Source organism: Mustela erminea, chromosome 6, assembly GCF_009829155.1.
Source record: "Mustela erminea isolate mMusErm1 chromosome 6, mMusErm1.Pri, whole genome shotgun sequence".
Classification (NCBI taxonomy): Eukaryota; Metazoa; Chordata; class Mammalia; order Carnivora; family Mustelidae; genus Mustela; species Mustela erminea.
This window is the reverse complement of record NC_045619.1, coordinates 48592830-48610784: the sequence shown is the minus strand read 5'-3', so window position 1 is coordinate 48610784 and position 17955 is coordinate 48592830. Positions and strand designations below refer to the sequence as shown.

The window sequence follows — 17955 nt, the reverse complement described above, 5'->3', positions numbered from 1 at the left end:
AATTAAAATAAAAATCTGTTAAAAGCTAAGTTCATACCAGGCATAATTGATAACCATCAAACCCTTCAGTAGGTAATAATCATGCACATAGCATCTATGTAAGTCACAATAACATTAGATTGTATCCCAGAAAGCTGTCATTTTTCCTCCACAAATATTACGTGAATTAATTCTGATGATACAGCTTTAAATTAAGTTTATACAATGTATTTGGGAATAACAAAACATGTTCAAGGTGAGAGCATTCTTTGAAAATAAAGAAAACGTACATATTAGTGACAATTTACTTATCTCCAGAACTTTATTATGTTAAATTCCCATAGTCTATTCTGCATCATTTAACTTGCACAAAAACTTTTTTAAAGAAATAGACTCTTACAAATGTATTTCCAGGGGTTCACATTATATTCCAAATTAGCAATCCAATCCATGCATTTGGCTCCTTGCATTACTTAATGCTTTCCAAGAATTGTTTAATCCAGGAAAGAAGAATATCCAGTTCACTGATGGCTTTGTAGATTCCTTTGTTTCCAATCTGCAGATAAAGTGAAGATATAAAAGCAGAAAATTTTCACATTTTAAAAAACAGAGTACTCAAAAACAATGACTTGAAATATTTACCCCATAAAATGTTCTTTTCATTCTGGTAATTGTTTTCATCTCTCTAGCTGAGGAAGCACAGGAAATCTAATAAATCAACAGAAAACACAGATTAGATTATTGAAGAGGCTCTAATAATACTTTTCCATCCATTCAGTAAACATATAGTGAGCAGGTATAATGTGCTGGTCATAGGTGTGCACTGGCAGGTCAATAATAGTTGGGTTTCTGTCATCACCGAGGTTAGTTACAGTTTCATGGGAGAAGCAAGTATATAAGTAGGTAATCAATTTAAAAACAGTAAGTAACAAACTACAATGAAATCTGTGTTTGTATTGCCTAGGGCTCTATGAAAAGAATTTACAGGAATGACCTACTTTCAATGGGGTGATCTGAGAAGGCATTTCTGAAAAATGACATTTAAATTGAGATCTGAAAAATAAGAAGGATCCAGTTTTATGAGGAAGTGAAAAAAAGAAAGAGGGTGTTGAGGAGGATGCACAGGAGAGAATAACTCAGGGAAAGGGGAAGGTGTGCAAAGGCCCTGAGGTGGAAAGGCTTAGTGCTTCCCAGAAACTAAAAGAAAAACTTGGCCAGACCAATCCAAGAAGGGAGATGTAGGAAACATGGAAGATGTGGGAACCAACAAGAAAAAATTCCCTTTTTTGAAAAATCACTCTGTCTGCTATGTGCATTGCAGAGTACAATACTCAGGTGTTGATTGTCAGGAGAAAGGACCAGGAAATATTAGTTTCTTCAAAAGAAGGAGCAGGTTGGCATTTTAAAGAAGATGGCTAGTAGCCAGGCAGGAGAAACGGCCTATCTCCTTTGTGGAGGTGAATTTCCAGTCCCTGTCTGAGCACAGAAATCACTTAGAAATCAAGTGGGAGGACATTAACTTTGTCCTTTATGTGCCCACACATTTCCACAGGCTTCATTAAAAAAAATGGAAGAAAAAGGTGAAAATGTCTAATTTATCTCTTTAGTTTTTACCCATAGAAGCTTAGTGCTGGAATAGACCAAAGAGATTGTATAAGTCAGTTCTTCTCAATTTACAGAAAAGGAAGCCAAGGCCCCGTGGTTAAGTCACTTGCTGAAGGTGTCACAGGAGGTCCTTTCCTAGTGATAAAATAGGGCCAGGGACATCAACAAAGGTAATGATTAAAACTCACAAAATGGAAGCAAATAAATGACAACATTTGTTGAAAAAAATAAAAACATGGCCAATGTCAACCAATACGTCCCTCTAGCGCAGAACACAATCAGGAGGAGAGCGGGGAGAATGGGCAGCATGTAGTCTCTTCCTTATCAAGAGGAGACAACTAAAATGATTGACAGCTATATCCCAGATGCTACTATGGGGCATAAAGGTGGTGATGGTATCACAGCTGCCCAAATGGGGACTCTGCTTTCAGGTCAGACCCTGCATAGTAAGGAAGAGATCCTTCTTGTCAGGTGGCTTCCCTGATTAAGCACAGAAGAGCTGTAGACACAGAATGCTCTGGTAAAGGTCTGGTTTGCAGGATTCACAATCATGGCATTAGACTGCCCTGTGATAAGAGACCTGAATTTCGGGGCACCTGGGTGGCTCAGTGGGTTAAGGCCTCTGTCATGTTCCCAGGGTCCTGGGATGGAGCCCCACACCGGGCTTTCTGCTCAGCGGGGAAACTGCTTCCTCCTCTCTCTCTCTCTGCCTGCCTCTCTGCCTACCTGTGGTCTCTATCTGTCAAATAAATAAATAAATAAATAATCTTAAAAAGAAAAAAAAAAAGAAGGCATTTCAACCCAGACCAGATCCAGGGAGGTCAAAACAGTGCATGACAGATCCAGGACAGTGGTAACCAATGTCAGAGAGAAAAGTCAGAAAGAATCCATTCCTTCATTAAGCACACATTGATGAAGGGCCTACTGTGTGTCAACCTTTAGGGCTAGACACTAAAGACATGATGATGAACAAAAAGTTACTAAATAGGAGTTGTGGATAGGAAAATCGATGAAATACCAGATCACTTTAGAAGATAAAAATTTAGCAGGTCTAGGAGCTTTCTCCTTTATCCCAATTCCCCTTCAAGTGAAGACAAAAATACTGAGAAGATTGTTAGAGGAAAATAATAATAGTCAGCAGGTGTCAGGCACTAATCTGAAGGCTCCGACCATATTTATATCCTCTGTCCTCCCCACAATCCTATAAAAGAGGTGTTATTGCTATCCTCATTTTACAGATTAGGAAACTGAAGCACAGAAGTTAATATTCTGCCTATGTTCACACAGTAAGTGGAAAAGCTGAGACCCGAACCCAGATATTCAGCGGCCAGAGTCTGTGCTTAAAACCACTCCATTATACTAAAACAAAACAAAACAACAACAACAAAAACCAGCATAACTTAGAAAATATATTCCAACTAAGCCAGTCTCTTGTTGAAAACATTCAAAATCCAGTTCTAAAGACAGATTAGCTCAAAGATCTCTGCTCTGCATTACAGAAGAGAAATGCTGGAGATGGCTTTAAAGGGTTAAGCCAACTGGCAGAGACAGAGATGGAGACTTCAACTCAAAAATGGATGTTGTGAAAATAAACAGAAGAAATACCACGGTTGGTGGGTGTGTGTATGTGTGTGTGTGTGTACACTTTTTAAATTTTTTTTTAAATTTTATTTCTTTTCAGTGTAACAGAATTCATTGTTTATGCGCCACACCCAGTGCTCCATGCAATAAGTGCCCTCCATAATACCCACCACCAGGCTCCCCTGACCCCCCACCCCCGGCCCCTTCAAAATCATTTGTTTTTCAGACTGGAACTACAAAAGAAAATTCTAGAAATAACCAAGTCTAAGTTCAGCCAAGATCGTAGCTATGGAAAGAATTTAGAGAAGTCTTCCTATTTATAAATAGAGAGTATGATTAGATGCTCATTCCTTCTAACCTTAAATCGTCTAATATAAAAGTAGTTGGTCCAAATCTTGCAAGTGAATGAAAGAGAACGTCATCAAGAGAATCAAAACTTGCCTAACTCCAAGGCGCTGTATGCAAGTTCCCAGATGCAAAGAATCAACTACAAAGCCCAGAAGCAAGTCACATGGCCCAGGGTCAAGCATGCAGGAGCTGGGAATTAAAGATTAAACACCGAAAGTAGGAAGCCAAAGAAACTAACCAAAGTCTGGACATTACAGAAGTTAAATATCATTAAGGCATTCCTGCTGACTACGGCTCTGCCCAGAGAACTCCAAACTCCAACTTCATCCTACACAGGGTGGGAAGGACAAGAAAGGCATCATTCCATCAAGGAAGGACAAGAGGAGTAGAAAAGGAGAAAACAAGGTTTGTCAAAACAACAACAACCATCCCAAAAGTAACAGCACGAAGCACTTACAGCTGCTGGCGTTGCCACTAAGGCTGTGTTGGTTTATGGGATGTTTTCTGGTGCCAAGAGTTCCATTTACTGTAAATGACCTCCTACTAGAGATTCTACCCAGGTTTCCTTTTCTTCACTGTTGTAAACATGTCTACAGACCCAGGAAAACAGGCAGGTTTTACAGTCACAATTCAGATGACATTCCTCGGAAAGAGAGATTTCTGAAGGAACGATTTCCTTTACCTTCTATTTCAGTGTGTAGTTGTTTTACTGTAGGAATGGCTGTATGATTTGACACACTTGACCAAAGCAGATATGATCTAGACTCTAGGCCATTTGTCATAGAACTAGAATAACTAGAGCTCAAAGAAAAGTGTGAGATAGTCGTGAAACAACTAACACCAGGCAACTCTTCAAGTTTATTTGAGAGAGGGAGACAGAGAAAGAGCATGAGCGAGGGACAGATGGAGACAGAAGGAGAGAGAATCTCCAGCAGACTCCCTGCTAAGCAATGAGCCCCACTGGATTTCATGGGGCTTGATCTCATGACCCTGAGACGGTGACCTGAGCTGAAACCAAAAATCAGACACTTAACTAAGTGAGCCTCCCAGGTATCCTGATTGATTTAATCTTTAAAGGCAGCCTGCAAGATAAAAATGGCCTCGGGGCACAAGTGATGGCTCACCACATGAGACAGACAGTGATGCAAATACTATGTGATATATACTGTGATTAAAAAATATATATACAATTGCTCTAAGACAGCAGAGACAGCCTGACTGTGGGATCCCAGAAAGCTTCCAGAAGAAAACCAGTTAGTTGCACCTTGAAGGGTAAGTAAGATAAAGTGGCAGGAGCAGGTAGAAGGGACAAGTAGGCAGAGGAAGGTCAGTATTCCAGACTGAAAGGAGCAGAGATGATTTGGACACCATGCCGGTCTCACCTAAAATGGCTGGAGTCCAGGTCTTGCGTTCAGGCCCCTAGCCTCCAGCCCTGCCCTAGCTCCTCCTGCATCTGCTTCCTACACAGCCCCCATCAGAAGTGGAGACTGGAAGCATTTCCAAGGAGTTCTAAAAGGACAGAGACGTTACCTGGCAGTTTTTGTTGTTCCAGCATCTGGAATAGGGCTCAGCAGTAGCTTTGCACAGTGGCCTTGTGGTAGCCAATGAGGTTTATCTGAGGCGCGATTGTTGCTAATTGAAATAGTGTTCAGCAAATATTAGATGCTCACTAAATGTTCATTGAACGAATGAATCAGTGAATACAATGCAAGCACCAGCTTATGGCTTCAGGCTTCACAAAGCCTAGTTTAATAACAGAATGAATTGTAAGAGTGGGTTAGTATAAGAGTAGCCATCTTGAAGGCCGGGAAGCCATTTTACTGAGCATCCCTAACCAGCCCACAGGGCGTATGTGATGTGAGACAAGAGAAAGTAGCTAAAACCTGAAAAAACAACTTAATCATATACCACCAGGGCAGTTAAGTGCTACAGGGACCAAATGTTAAAGAAAAACAAATAGTTAACTTGCAGAGATCACAATCCTGCAAGACAGGAATCTCCCTTGGTTTGCAAATGTCCTGGTGATTTACAACAAAAAGGCCATCTCTTCAATGGCCCAATTTCCAGAGACAAATGGCTCAGTGCCTCAAGGCCAAAGATCGCCCTCTCCATCACAAAACTGTGGGAGGCTGAGGCAGAAGGAAATGTAGTTAAGGTGAAAGTTCTTCTAAACCTAAATCTCACTCAACCGCCAGGGTGACGCTGGGGTGGCAAAAGGTTAAACAAAGTTAACCTGTCAAAGTGGGGCACAAGATATGTATGTAGCCATGAAGAAGTGCCTTGAAAATGCTATATAAACCCTTGGCTTTGAGTGCTCAGGGTCCTTGTTGAAACCCGCTGCGCCAGGCGGATACTTGGTCCCCAGCTAGCTGGAAATAAACCTCGCTATGTGACTTGCATTATCGAGAGTGTTCTCTGTCTAATTGAGGGGTGGTCGACTCCGTACCCTAACAGAATCATGTCCTGGGCATTGGTGAACATTTTGGTTTGTTAAAGGCAATTGGGTAGACAGATGCAATCCATAGTATTGTGACTGCAATCTCCTCATGTTTTGAATAATCATACAAATGTGTACTGTGTATGACCACGAAAGCACAAATGGAAAATCTGTCTCTACTGATCATTCTGAGGAAATGAAAAATGGGCGTCAAGGACTAGACAGTTATACGCAGTACAGTCCTGCAGAGAACTAACTGTTTATAGTGTTTTCTCAAAAGAACAACCTCAAATTCTTTCTCTGAAGAGTTCTATTATGTTACATCTATCATAAACATATACAGCATTTTCACAACCTCTGGGAGAATACAAAATCATACGTAAAGTCTTATATTGACCTCAGTATTTGACTTCAGACTTGATTGTACCATCTCCTTTTGTTTTTTAATTTGTCTTTTTTTTTTCCAGACCAAATGGTCTACCATGATAATTATCATGGTGCTGTCTCTTAGGAGTGACTCAATAAAATGCCAGTCTTAGTGGACATACAAAGAATCCCTAAAGGCAGGAAGCTTGCAGAAGTCAGAAAGACTCCTCAAAAATGAAAAATAATATAAGTCCATGAGTTAATAATAACACTGGGACAAAATAACAACTCATTGATCACCCTGAAAGAATGTTAGAAAAGCAATTCCTTATATTGAAAACTGGTAAATAAAGAAAAATAATTAACTACTTGTGCTGCTTTTTTTATATGATAAGTCTCTCAAGACAGCCAACTAGTAAGGGGTAAGTGATATTCACAGAATTACCCCCACTTATAAATAAAGAAGGTATAATAGAATTTGTAAAGTATCATAAAATAATTATAAAATCATATCATTTATAAATGTATATAATTATATATAATAACTAATAAATATATAAATATATATTTATAAAATAAAATTATATATTAAATTATAATACAATATACTTATATTAATATATTATATATTTATTTATATATTCATAGTTATTATATTTTAATTTATTTATATATATTATATATTATATATTTATTAAACATAATATATTTAAAAACTTATAAATATATAATATAAATATAATATTTTAAATTATAATATAAATAAATAATATATTATATATTATATATACAATTATATAATTATATATATTTTATGTATTATATTCATACATTTTTTAAATATTTATTTTTATACATATTTGATTTATTTATTTACTTATACTTATTTTTATATATGACTATAATATAAACTATATAAATATATATTTATAAAATAATTATGATTTTATAATTATAATCATATTTATTTATAATCATATATTTTAATTATATTTATAATACAAATAAAAAATAATTATATATTTATTTATTATGATTATATATTATTTATGATTATATATTTATATAGTCAATATATATTATATATTATAATATTTATAAATATAATTATAATAATTCATGACTGCTAACATGGTACATATAAATGCCATATACAATATGCCTCTCTGATGAAAAATACACAAAACTACAAATAAATTGATTCAGCCAAAACATCAAGCCTGAATTCGATCAAGAACCTATGCATAATTATCTATGTATGGAAAATTTTTAAAAAAGTTGAATGAATCTATGATAATTCAACCATCAAAATACAGACTATGAGAAACTTTGTAAGGCAAGTGTTCCAATATCTTTAATAAATAAATAACAAGAAGAAGGAAGAAGAGGAGGAAAGAAAAAATCTGAATGAATTAATCCCCAATGGAACTCTACTACAAGATATGTTAAAGGAAATCCTTCAAAGAAAAGGAAGATACCAGATAGAAACCTGGTTCTACGCAATGGAATGAAGAGTCTCAAAAATGGCAGAACATGAAGAGTTATAACTATTAAGTAAACAAAAGGGATAAAATGGAATCATTTTTAAAATCAATCAAAAAGAAGCCAGAAAAAGAGGGAAATGGAACCAACAACAGGCTGGGTAAAAAGAAGAGGCAGGGTGGTAGATTCAACACCAGCCATATTAAAACCCAATCACTTAAAAGTAAATGATCTAAACCTACCAATAAAAAGATAGAGTGGATAAACACACAGAGCCTAAATATGTGCTGCTTATAAGAAATGCACTTTAGGGGCACCTGGGTGGCTCAGTGGGTTAAGCCTCTGCCTTTGGCTCAGGTCAGATCTCAGGGTCCTTGGATCAAGCTCCTTGCTCAGTGGGGAGTCTGCTTCCCCCTCCCTCTCTGCCTGCCTCTGCCTACTTATGATCTCTCTCCCTCTGTCAGATAAATAAATAAAATCTTTGAAAAAAATGCACTTTAGACATTTTAACAATGTTTATTCTTCCGATCCAAGAGCATGGAGTGGTCTTCCATCTTTCTGTGTCTTCTTCAATTTCTTTCATGATTGTTCTGTAGTTCCTCAAGTACAAGTCCTTTACCTCTTTGGTTAGGTTTATTCCCAGGTATCTTATGGTTTTTGTGCTATAGTAAATGGAATCAATTCTCTAATTTCCCTTTCTGTATTTTCATTGTTAGTGTATAAGAAAGCAACTGATTTCTGTACATTGACTTTGTATCCTGCCATATTACTGAATTGCTGTATGAGTTCTAGTAGTTTGGGGGTGGAGTCTTTTGGGTTTTCCATATAAAGTATCATGTCATCTGCGAAGAGAGAGAGTTTGACTTCTTCATTGCCAATTTGGATACCTTTTATTTCTCTTTGTTGTTTGATTGCTGTTGCTAGGACTTCTAATACTGTTGAACAAGAGTGGTGAGAGTGGGCATCCTTGTCGTGTTCCTGATCTCAATGGGAAGGCTGTGAGCTTTTTCCCATTGAGGATGATGTTTGCTGTGGGTTTTTCAGAGATAGATTTTATGAAGTTCAGGAATGTTCCCTCTATCCCTATACTCTGAAGTGTTTTAATCAGGAACGGATGCTGGATTTTGCCAAATGCTTTTTCTGCATCAATTGAGAGGACCATGTGGTTCTTCTCTTTTTTCTTATCGATTTGTCTATACTGCCTAGAGCAATCTATACCTTTAATGCCATTCCAATAAAAATTCCACCAGTATTTTTCAAAGAGCTGGAGCAAATAATCCTAAAATTTGTATAGAATCAGAAGAGACCCTGAATTGCTAAGGAAATGTTGAAAAAGAAAAACAAAACTGGGGACATCACTTTACCTGATTTCAAGCTTTACTACAAAGCTGTGACCACCAAGACAGCATGGTACTGGCACAAAAACAGACACATAGACCAGTGGTACAGAGTAGAGAGCCCAGATATGGACCCTCAACTCTATGGTCAAATAATCTTTGACAAAGCAGGAAAAAATATACAGTGGAAAAAAGACAGTCTCTTCAATAAATGGTGCTAGGAAAATTGGACAGCTATATGTAGAAGAATGAAACTCAACCATTCTCTTACACCGTACACAAAGATAAACTCAAAATGGATAAAAGACCTCAACGTGAGACAGGAATCCATTAGAATCCTAGAGGAGAACATAGGCAGTAACCTCTTCGATATCAGCCACAGCAACTTCTTTCAAGATATGTCTCCAAAGGCAAAGGAAACAAAAGCCAAAATAAACTTTTGGGACTTCATCAAGATCAAAAGCTTCTGCACTGCAAAGGAAACAGTCAACAAAACAAAGAGGCAACCCACGGAATGGGAGAAGATATTTGCAAATGACAGTACAGACAAAAGGTTGATATCCAGGATCTATAAAGAACTTCTCAAACTCAACACACACAAAACAGATAATCATGTCAAAAAATGGGAGAAGACATGAACAGACACTTTTCCAATTAAGACATACAAATGGCTATTAGACACATGAAAAAATGTTCATCATCATTAGCCATCAGGGAGGTTCAAATTAAAACCACATTGAGATACCACCTTACACCAGTTAGAATGGCCAAAATTAACAAGACAGGAAACAATGTGTGTTGGAGAGGATGTGGAGAAAAAAAGACAGTCTCTTCAATAAATGGTGTTACACTGTTGGTGGGAATGCAAGTTGGTGCAGCCACTTTGGAGAACGGTGTGGAGATTCCTTAAGAAATTAAAAATAGAGCTTCCCTATGACCCTGCCATTGCACTACTGGGTATTTACCCCAAAGATACAGAGTTAGTGAAAAGAAGGGCCATCTGTACCCCAAAGTTTATAGCAGCAATGGCCATGGTCGCCAAACTGTGGAAAGAACCAAGATGCCCTTCAACGGATGAATGAATAAGAAAGATGTGGTCCATATACACTATAGAGTATTATGTCTCCATCAGAAAGGATGAATACCCAACTTTTGTAGCAACATGGACGGGACTGGAAGAGATTATGCTGAGTGAAATAAGTCAAGCAGAGAGAGTCAATTATCATATGGTTTCACTTATTTGTGGAGCATAACAAATAACATGGAGGACATGGGGAGATGGAGAGGAGAAGGGAGTTGAGAGAAATTGGAAGGGGAGATGAACAATGAAAGACTATGGACTCTGAAAAACAATCTGAGGGTTTTGAAGGGGCAGGGGGTGGGAGGTTGGGGGAGCCAGGTGGTGGGTATTAAGGAGAGCACGGATTGCATGGAGCACTGGGTGTGGTGCATAAACAATGAATTCTGTTATGCTGGAAAGAAATAAATTTCTTAAAAAAAGGAAAGAAATGCACTTTAACTAAAAAGCATTTTAACTAAAAGCACCTTTTAAGTGTAAAAGGACAGAGAAATATATCATACTAATACTAACCAAAAGAAAACCGAAGTGGTTCTATTTGTATCAGAAAAAGTAGGTTTCAGAACAAAGAATATTTTTAAGGACAATAGGGTACTTTTATAAAATAAAGGGGTCAATTCATCAAGATAACACTGCAATCATAAATATTTATGCACTTAATAGCAGAACCTCAAAATATATGAACTCCATGAGTACTGATAGAACTTCAAGGAGAAACGGAAGACTCCACAATTAATGTCAGAGATGTCAATAATTAAGAAAATAAGTAGAAAGTCACCAAAGATAAAGAAAAGTTGAAAAACAGTAATGATCAATTGATCTAGTGGACACTTCTAGAATACTCCACCCAACAGCAAGACATCTACTCTTTTTCAAATACACAAAATATATTTACCAGAATTAACCAGATTCTGGGCCACATACTTTGGCTCAACAAATCCAATAGAGAACTTGAGTCATATAAAGGAGGATCTCTGACCAAAGTAAAATCAAACTGGAAATCAAAATCAAAAAGTCATCTGGAATAATCCCAAATATATAGACACTGAATGACACCCTTCCAAATAACTGATGGATCAAAGAAGAATCCAAAAAAGAAACTGGAAAGTACTTCAAAGTGAGTGAAAATAAAACACAACATAGCGAAAGTTGTGGGATGTAGCTAAAGTTGTACTGAAAAGGAAGTTTATAACACTGAATTCCTACACTGAAAAGTTTAAAAAAAAAAAAACCACCTCAAACTGATAATCTCAGTTTCCACCTTAAGAAAACACTGAAAGACATTGAGTTAGTGACCCGAGCTTTCACCATAGGAAATCAGAAAGAAAAAAGTAGATTAAACTCAAAAGTGACAGAAGAAAGGAATAATAAAGTTCAGAATGGAAATCAGGGAAACCGAAGCGGAACATAATAGAGAATATTAATTAAACTAAAACTGGCTCTTTCAGAAATCAGTAAAATTGATGCATTTCAATAAAATTTTAGAAAAAAAAAAGGGTGAAGACGAAAAAAATACCAATATTCGGAATGAGAGAAGTGACAACAATACTCTACAAAACATTAAAAAGATAGTGAGAAAATAGCATAGATAATTGGTGGGTAAGATTTGGTAGAATTGACAAAATGAATAAAAATCATTGAAAAACACAAGCTATCAAAGCTCACTCAAGGAGAAATCGATAACTTGAGTAGCCTTGTATCTATTAAAAAATAGAATATTTAGCTTAAAATCTTCCCATAAAGAAAACTCTAGGCAAAAATGGCTTCACTGGACCATTGGCTTCAAAAATGGCTTCAAAGGACCAATTCTATGCAAATCCTTCCAGAAAATTGAAGAGGAGAGAATACTTTCCAACTTACTTAATGAGACCAGCATCATACTAATTCCAAAAATGAGACAAAGATTACAAGTCAAGAAAACAACAGACTAATGTCCCTCATAAATGTAGATGCAAAAATTATTAACAAAATTTTAGCAAATGGAACCTAACAATACCTGATAAGGATAACACATTATTACCAGATAGAGTTTATCCCAGAAATCCAAAGTTGGCTTAACTTTAAAGATCAATCAGTGTAATCTGTATCAGTTCTCCTAAAGACAAAAATCACATGATCATCCCAATAGATGCAAAAGTCATTGACCTAAATGTGAGGCCTAAAACTAGAAAAATTCTAGATGAAAACATAGTAAACATTCTTTTGACCTTGTGTTAAATAAAAATTTCTTAAATATGGCATGAAAGGTATGACTCATTGAAGAAAAAAATTGATAAATTGGACATCATCCAAATGTAAAATGTCAGGGCACCTGGGTGGCCCAGTTGGTTAAGTATCTGCCTTCGACTCAGATCATGATCCTGGGGTGTGGGATCAAGCTCCGTATCAGGCTCCCTGCTTCTCCCTCCTCCTCTACCTCACTCTCTCTCTTGCTTTCTCTCAAATAAATAAAAATAAAATCTTTTAAAAAATGTAAAATATCTTCTCTCTTCAAAAGAAACTTTTAAAGTAATGAGATGTCATAGAACAGGAAAAAATATTTTGAAATTATATATCTGATCAAAGATTTGCATGCAGAATATATTTAATAAGACACATACTCAAAACTCAGTAAGAAAATAACCAACCTCATTTTTTTTCCATGGGCAAAATATCAAAATCAAAGAAGATACATTGTTGGTAAACAGGCAAATAAAGAGATGCTCAACCTCGGTAATGGGGAGATGCAAATGGAAAACACAATGCGATAACACCACCCTCCAACTACACTGGCTGGCATCTATAAACATTGACTCTACCAAGTAAGAGCAAGGATACTGAACTCTCACACACTATTGATGAACATGTAAAATGGTACAACTGCTTTAGAAAGCAGTTTAGCCATCTTTTTTATAAGACGTACACCTAACCTATAGTCCATTCCTAGGTATCTACCCAAGAGAAATGAACATATCTGTCCAAAGACCTGTATGTGAGTATTCATAATGGCTTTATTTGTGAGAGACAGAAACTGGAGAAAAATAACCAACAGGGGCGCCTGGGTGGCTCAGTGGGTTAAAGCCTCTGCCTTCGGCTCAGGTCATGATCCCAGGGTCCTGGGATCGAGCCCTACATCGGGCTCTCTGCTCCACAGGGAGCCTGCTTCCTCCTCTCTCTCTGTCTGCCTCTCTGCCTACCTGTGATCTCTGTCTGTCAAATAAATAAGTAAAATCTTAAAAAAAAAAAAAGAAAAATAACCAACAGTAGGTGAATCGATATGTAAATTATAGTGTATCATTGTAATGGAATACTACTTGGCAATAAAAAAGTATAAATGATTGATACACTAATAGCAGGAGTGAATCTCAAAATAACTATGCTTGGTGTAAAAAAACCGACACAAAAGAATATAACACATACACCATTTATGTTAAATTCTAGGATATGCAAACAAATCTATAGTGACAAAAAGTAGATCATTGGTTCCCTGGGGACAGAGGGACGGGACAGAGAGGGAGGGAATCACCAAGGGGCACAAAGAAACTTTGGGGACTGATGGATATATTCATTATCTTAATTGTGGTGATGGCTTCAGAGGTGTGTACGCATGTCTAAACTACCAAATTATACACTTAAAACATGTTCAGTTGTATATCAACTCTATCTCAACACTGTTAACAAGTACATCATAAATATTAAACACACACAAAATATATATGGGAAATGGACATACTAGTCTTATGATTATGCTGATGCATGGGACTCTGAAATTTTTAGCAGGTCTAAAGCTACTTATTTACCTTTCTCCAAGCTTCCTCCTTCTACACTGTTAATGAGCAACCGCCCCTGATTCAGCCCCCCAAGTAAGAACCTTTGCCTCATCCCAGACTCTACTCTCTTCCTCACTCTCCCTTCCCTTCCCCATGACACCAGAGCGCCACCACTTCACCCCAGGCACATTATTACAAGGCTCTTCTCATTGTTTTTAATCCCTCGAGCCTCACCACCCACCCTCCACCCCTCTACCCTCACCAAAGAGGTCTGCATTATCATGTCTTTCTTAACCAGGCCCTTACCAGCATTTCCTGGCTAAAATCTAACCAACCAGCCTCCTCTTCCCACTCCCCAAGCCACTTCACATTCCCACTCATTACTGGAAGCTTCCTGAATAGGGTGTGTCCTTTCATACCATCAAGCCTTTATTCAAGATTCTCCCCTGTTATTCCTGCCCCTCCCGAGAGCACAGACCAAATCATACTGACCTTCCTCATCCTGCCCAGGACCTAGAAAATAGAGAAGCAGGCCACCCTGCTGTAAGCCGACCTGCAAAAATTCAATTTGCAAAACCAACTCGTTTCTTTCAGCCATTTGGTTTCAGGCGTTTGTGTTTTTGTTTGTCCTTACAACACCATTTTCAGAAAAGCCCGATTTTGTCTGTTTCACTTCCCTTGTTATTCATGAGAGCAGATGCTCAGTAAATTTGAATGAAACAGATACCAGCTTCTATTATCAAAAATACAAAATTATGACCGGCCAAAAGATTAAACTCAAAGAAACACCTATTTCCCTAAAGCAGTGTCTGAGAAGGCTTTCCAAAGCTCCGGTTCATCCTCTGGTTTTCCTTTTCGGTTTCACAGAAGTGTTAGTTTTACCCCAAGGCATAACCTCCACAGTTTGTGAGACAAATTAACTGGAGCTAGCAACGGTGGGCTTCAGGAGGGAGAAAGTAAGAAGGAAAGCCCAGAATTAGGTGGCCCTTGGGAGGTTGATTGGCTGTATGCTCGCATATGGCCACAAGGGGGTGCCAGCCACCTTGGTAAGCAGCCAAACCCGCGCGAGGGGCGCCCCGCCGCTGGTCTGCTGTGTGGCCCGCATCCCTAAAAGAAACATCTCTTTGGACAGAAGCGTCTTGATTGACAGGTCTTTTCAGGAGTAAACAAAAACAAACTTCTCCAAAAACAAATCAAGGCAAACCAGAGTCCCTAGATAGTTGTATGTTTTCTAAATCTTTCCTTTAGAACATTGCTTGATTTTTGTTACAGCTCATTACATGTTCTCACTACTTGAGCCGAGGAAACCGAATTGATGGGAAAAGAGACATGGCTTCGGGGTTCCAGATGTCCAGACACCCACTACAGTACCAGGCAAGGATTTATCCCAGTGCCCCCCACCCACGCAGAGGAACCACGGTTCAAACAAAAACGTGGAGAGAAACAGAATGCATTTAAAAGTCAAAACAAACAAACAAACAAAGCCAGGCTGAAAAGGATGCCTCTCACCTGACACTGAAATTCAGGGAGCCGCTCACTTATTCTTTTAGACTCACTCTAGCTTACAGTGGCTGCCTTACATGGCATTATTTCCCCTATATCAAGTCCTTCAAGGGATCTTCCCCTCTTCCATCTTTCAGCGGTGAAAATGCTCTAGTAGGAGTACTTATGAGTTAATCAGTTGCGGGGGGATGAAATATATGAATTATGTGATAATTCGGCTTAATTTTAAGAGACTATTTATACCATTCACTGTCTTAATAAGATGAGCTCATAGCTCAAGTATAGAAACAGCTAAAGATAAGTAAGTTTCTTTCCCCTGGTTTAGGCAAGGGAGCTGGCCCAGAGCATTTGCTGTCTTCTACAAAGGTCCAGTTTGTAATTTTTCTCATTGCACTTCTCTGGATGGAATAAGAGAGTTTATGGAAGACCATGCAACCCACGTCTCAAACAAGGACATAACTTAAACACAAACTAACCAAAGCAAAGGGGAAGGCAAATTCATTGGAAGTCTTTACTTAACTGACCGGCTCACCCACATAAAATGCCTCTGTGCCTTGGTCTGCAACTTGAGATCTGGAGCACTTTTAAGGACCACAAGGAAAAGACATTCTAGCTCTTAAGAAATAAAAATCTGCCTCCAACTGCCCAGCATTTAAGTCTCAATGACCATAATCCCTAGAGTGGAGAGCTTGTTTCCATCTGGCAACCTAGCAATCATCACCATTCCATGCTTACACCTCCTGCAAAGTGCAGTCACAATAGGCTGGGAAAGCATCCTTGGACCCTGAACAAGTTCACGGAAAAGATCCACCACTCCCCACAGAGGCAAGTCAACTACTACTGCACGCGTCCTGGCTTAATTATTTTGGTGTGCTTGGTTTCATTTTTCTGTACTGGTCTTTATTACTGTGGATGTTTATGGAGAAATATGGTCACTTTTACCTTCCTAATGAATTCCTCATTGCTTGTGGTGACCGATGGTGACCATACCGTAATAGCATGATGTCATTTAAGTCCCAAAGAAGAATACCACCCTTTTTTAAAGTTTTGACGGAGAGTATGCCTTAAAAAAGGAGTCACCAAAAAAAGGTTAGATAATTAAGAAAAAAGTAATCTAAAAGCCCTCATCAGTATGAGAAAGCAAGGAAGGAAGGAAGGAAGGATTTAAAGAAAAAGACACCTGCTACATATTTATTCAGTGCTGGTTCACTGATGATAAACTGTCCACTGGGACCACAAGCCAACAGTTAGAAAGCCCCTGTTACTCACCCTTTGGGGCAGAGATAGCTTCCTACTTGTTAGGTAGGTTTCTAGGTTCAAACTCACCATATTTGCCAGATAGATATACTTACACAGCGGCTCAACAGCTGCGTAAGACTGTGAAGTTCTTCCACAAAATGTATTTCCCTGCAGACTTGTACTTGGAGTTGACCAAAAACATCTTCCATGAAGAAGGACAGAAGCTGTTCTTGGAACCTGCAGTTTTTCTGTAAATGACATATAGGAAATTGCCTAAGGTAAAGCATGAAGAGCTTTGGTAAAATGTTGCTGAAACACCTGCCTGATTATTACTTGATGACTATCTGGAAAAATTAAAATGCTGGAGAGAAAGCATCGGACAAGTAGAAAAATGAAAGAGACAAAAATCCTCTGGCTTACCATAAATAGCTTTTTTGTTTTCTTTTTTAATAATCGTATGTTTTTTTATGCGGTCTTCCTACAGTAAAACAAAGGGAAATAAGTTTCATCCATAATGACAAATGTCCTTTCAGCCATCATCTTAAGCAGAGCCTAATACTTACTGGAATCGTTGTTTTGAGCCATGCTGCCTTGACGTACAGTGTGTCAACAGCTTGGGACAGTGTTCCCCTTGGGTAACAACCTTTCGCGGAGGAAGATGGCTTGTGCTTGGCAAAGGCAAGAGACAGAACAGCAAACAGCAACCCAGACCTCCAAATGCAATTCACCTGCATTTCCCTCCACCCCACTCTGGGCTCGCGTCACTGGTAGCAGCCAGAGAGTTCCTTGTGCTGGTTAGATGATTGGACAACCTACTTACTTGAGCTCTCAAGTCCACCTCACCAATGAGATGCTGTGGTAGATAACTTACAGTGTCTATAGAGGAAGATCCCTTTGGTTGTTCTATTTTTTTAGAGCTCGCTTCATAACCAAAACTACTTTGACCACAGCATCTGTGACATTAAGAAAAAGTTCAGGTTTACTGGTAAGGTTGGGGCCTCCCCTTTAAAAAAAAGAAGTCAGAATTTCAGTTGCATATCACAACAGATTCATTAGTTTTAAAAGTCGTGCTAAGCCAGTAAAAGAGACTAATCTCCAGGAGGCTGTGTGATTTTTTAAAATTCCCATAGGGCACACTGCATCAAAAACTAATGATATATTTTTATGGATGTGTTTTATGGTGATTAACATAACACAATAAAATTTTTTTAAAAATAAAATAAAATTGCCATATTAAAAACAAAACAAAAT

The 17955-nt window shown here is 38.0% G+C and overlaps 1 protein-coding gene across 1 annotated transcript; it reads right to left on the bottom strand.

Annotated features, from left to right (window-relative positions):
* Positions 1–348: 348 nt before the first annotated feature.
* Positions 349–17438, bottom strand: IL26 (interleukin 26). Its single transcript, XM_032345599.1, is given in 6 exon segments — positions 349–535; positions 622–687; positions 16818–16952; positions 17125–17169; positions 17171–17182; positions 17268–17438. Coding segments are annotated over 6 exon segments (516 nt in total). The 3' UTR covers positions 349–448.
* Positions 17439–17955: the final 517 nt, after the last annotated feature.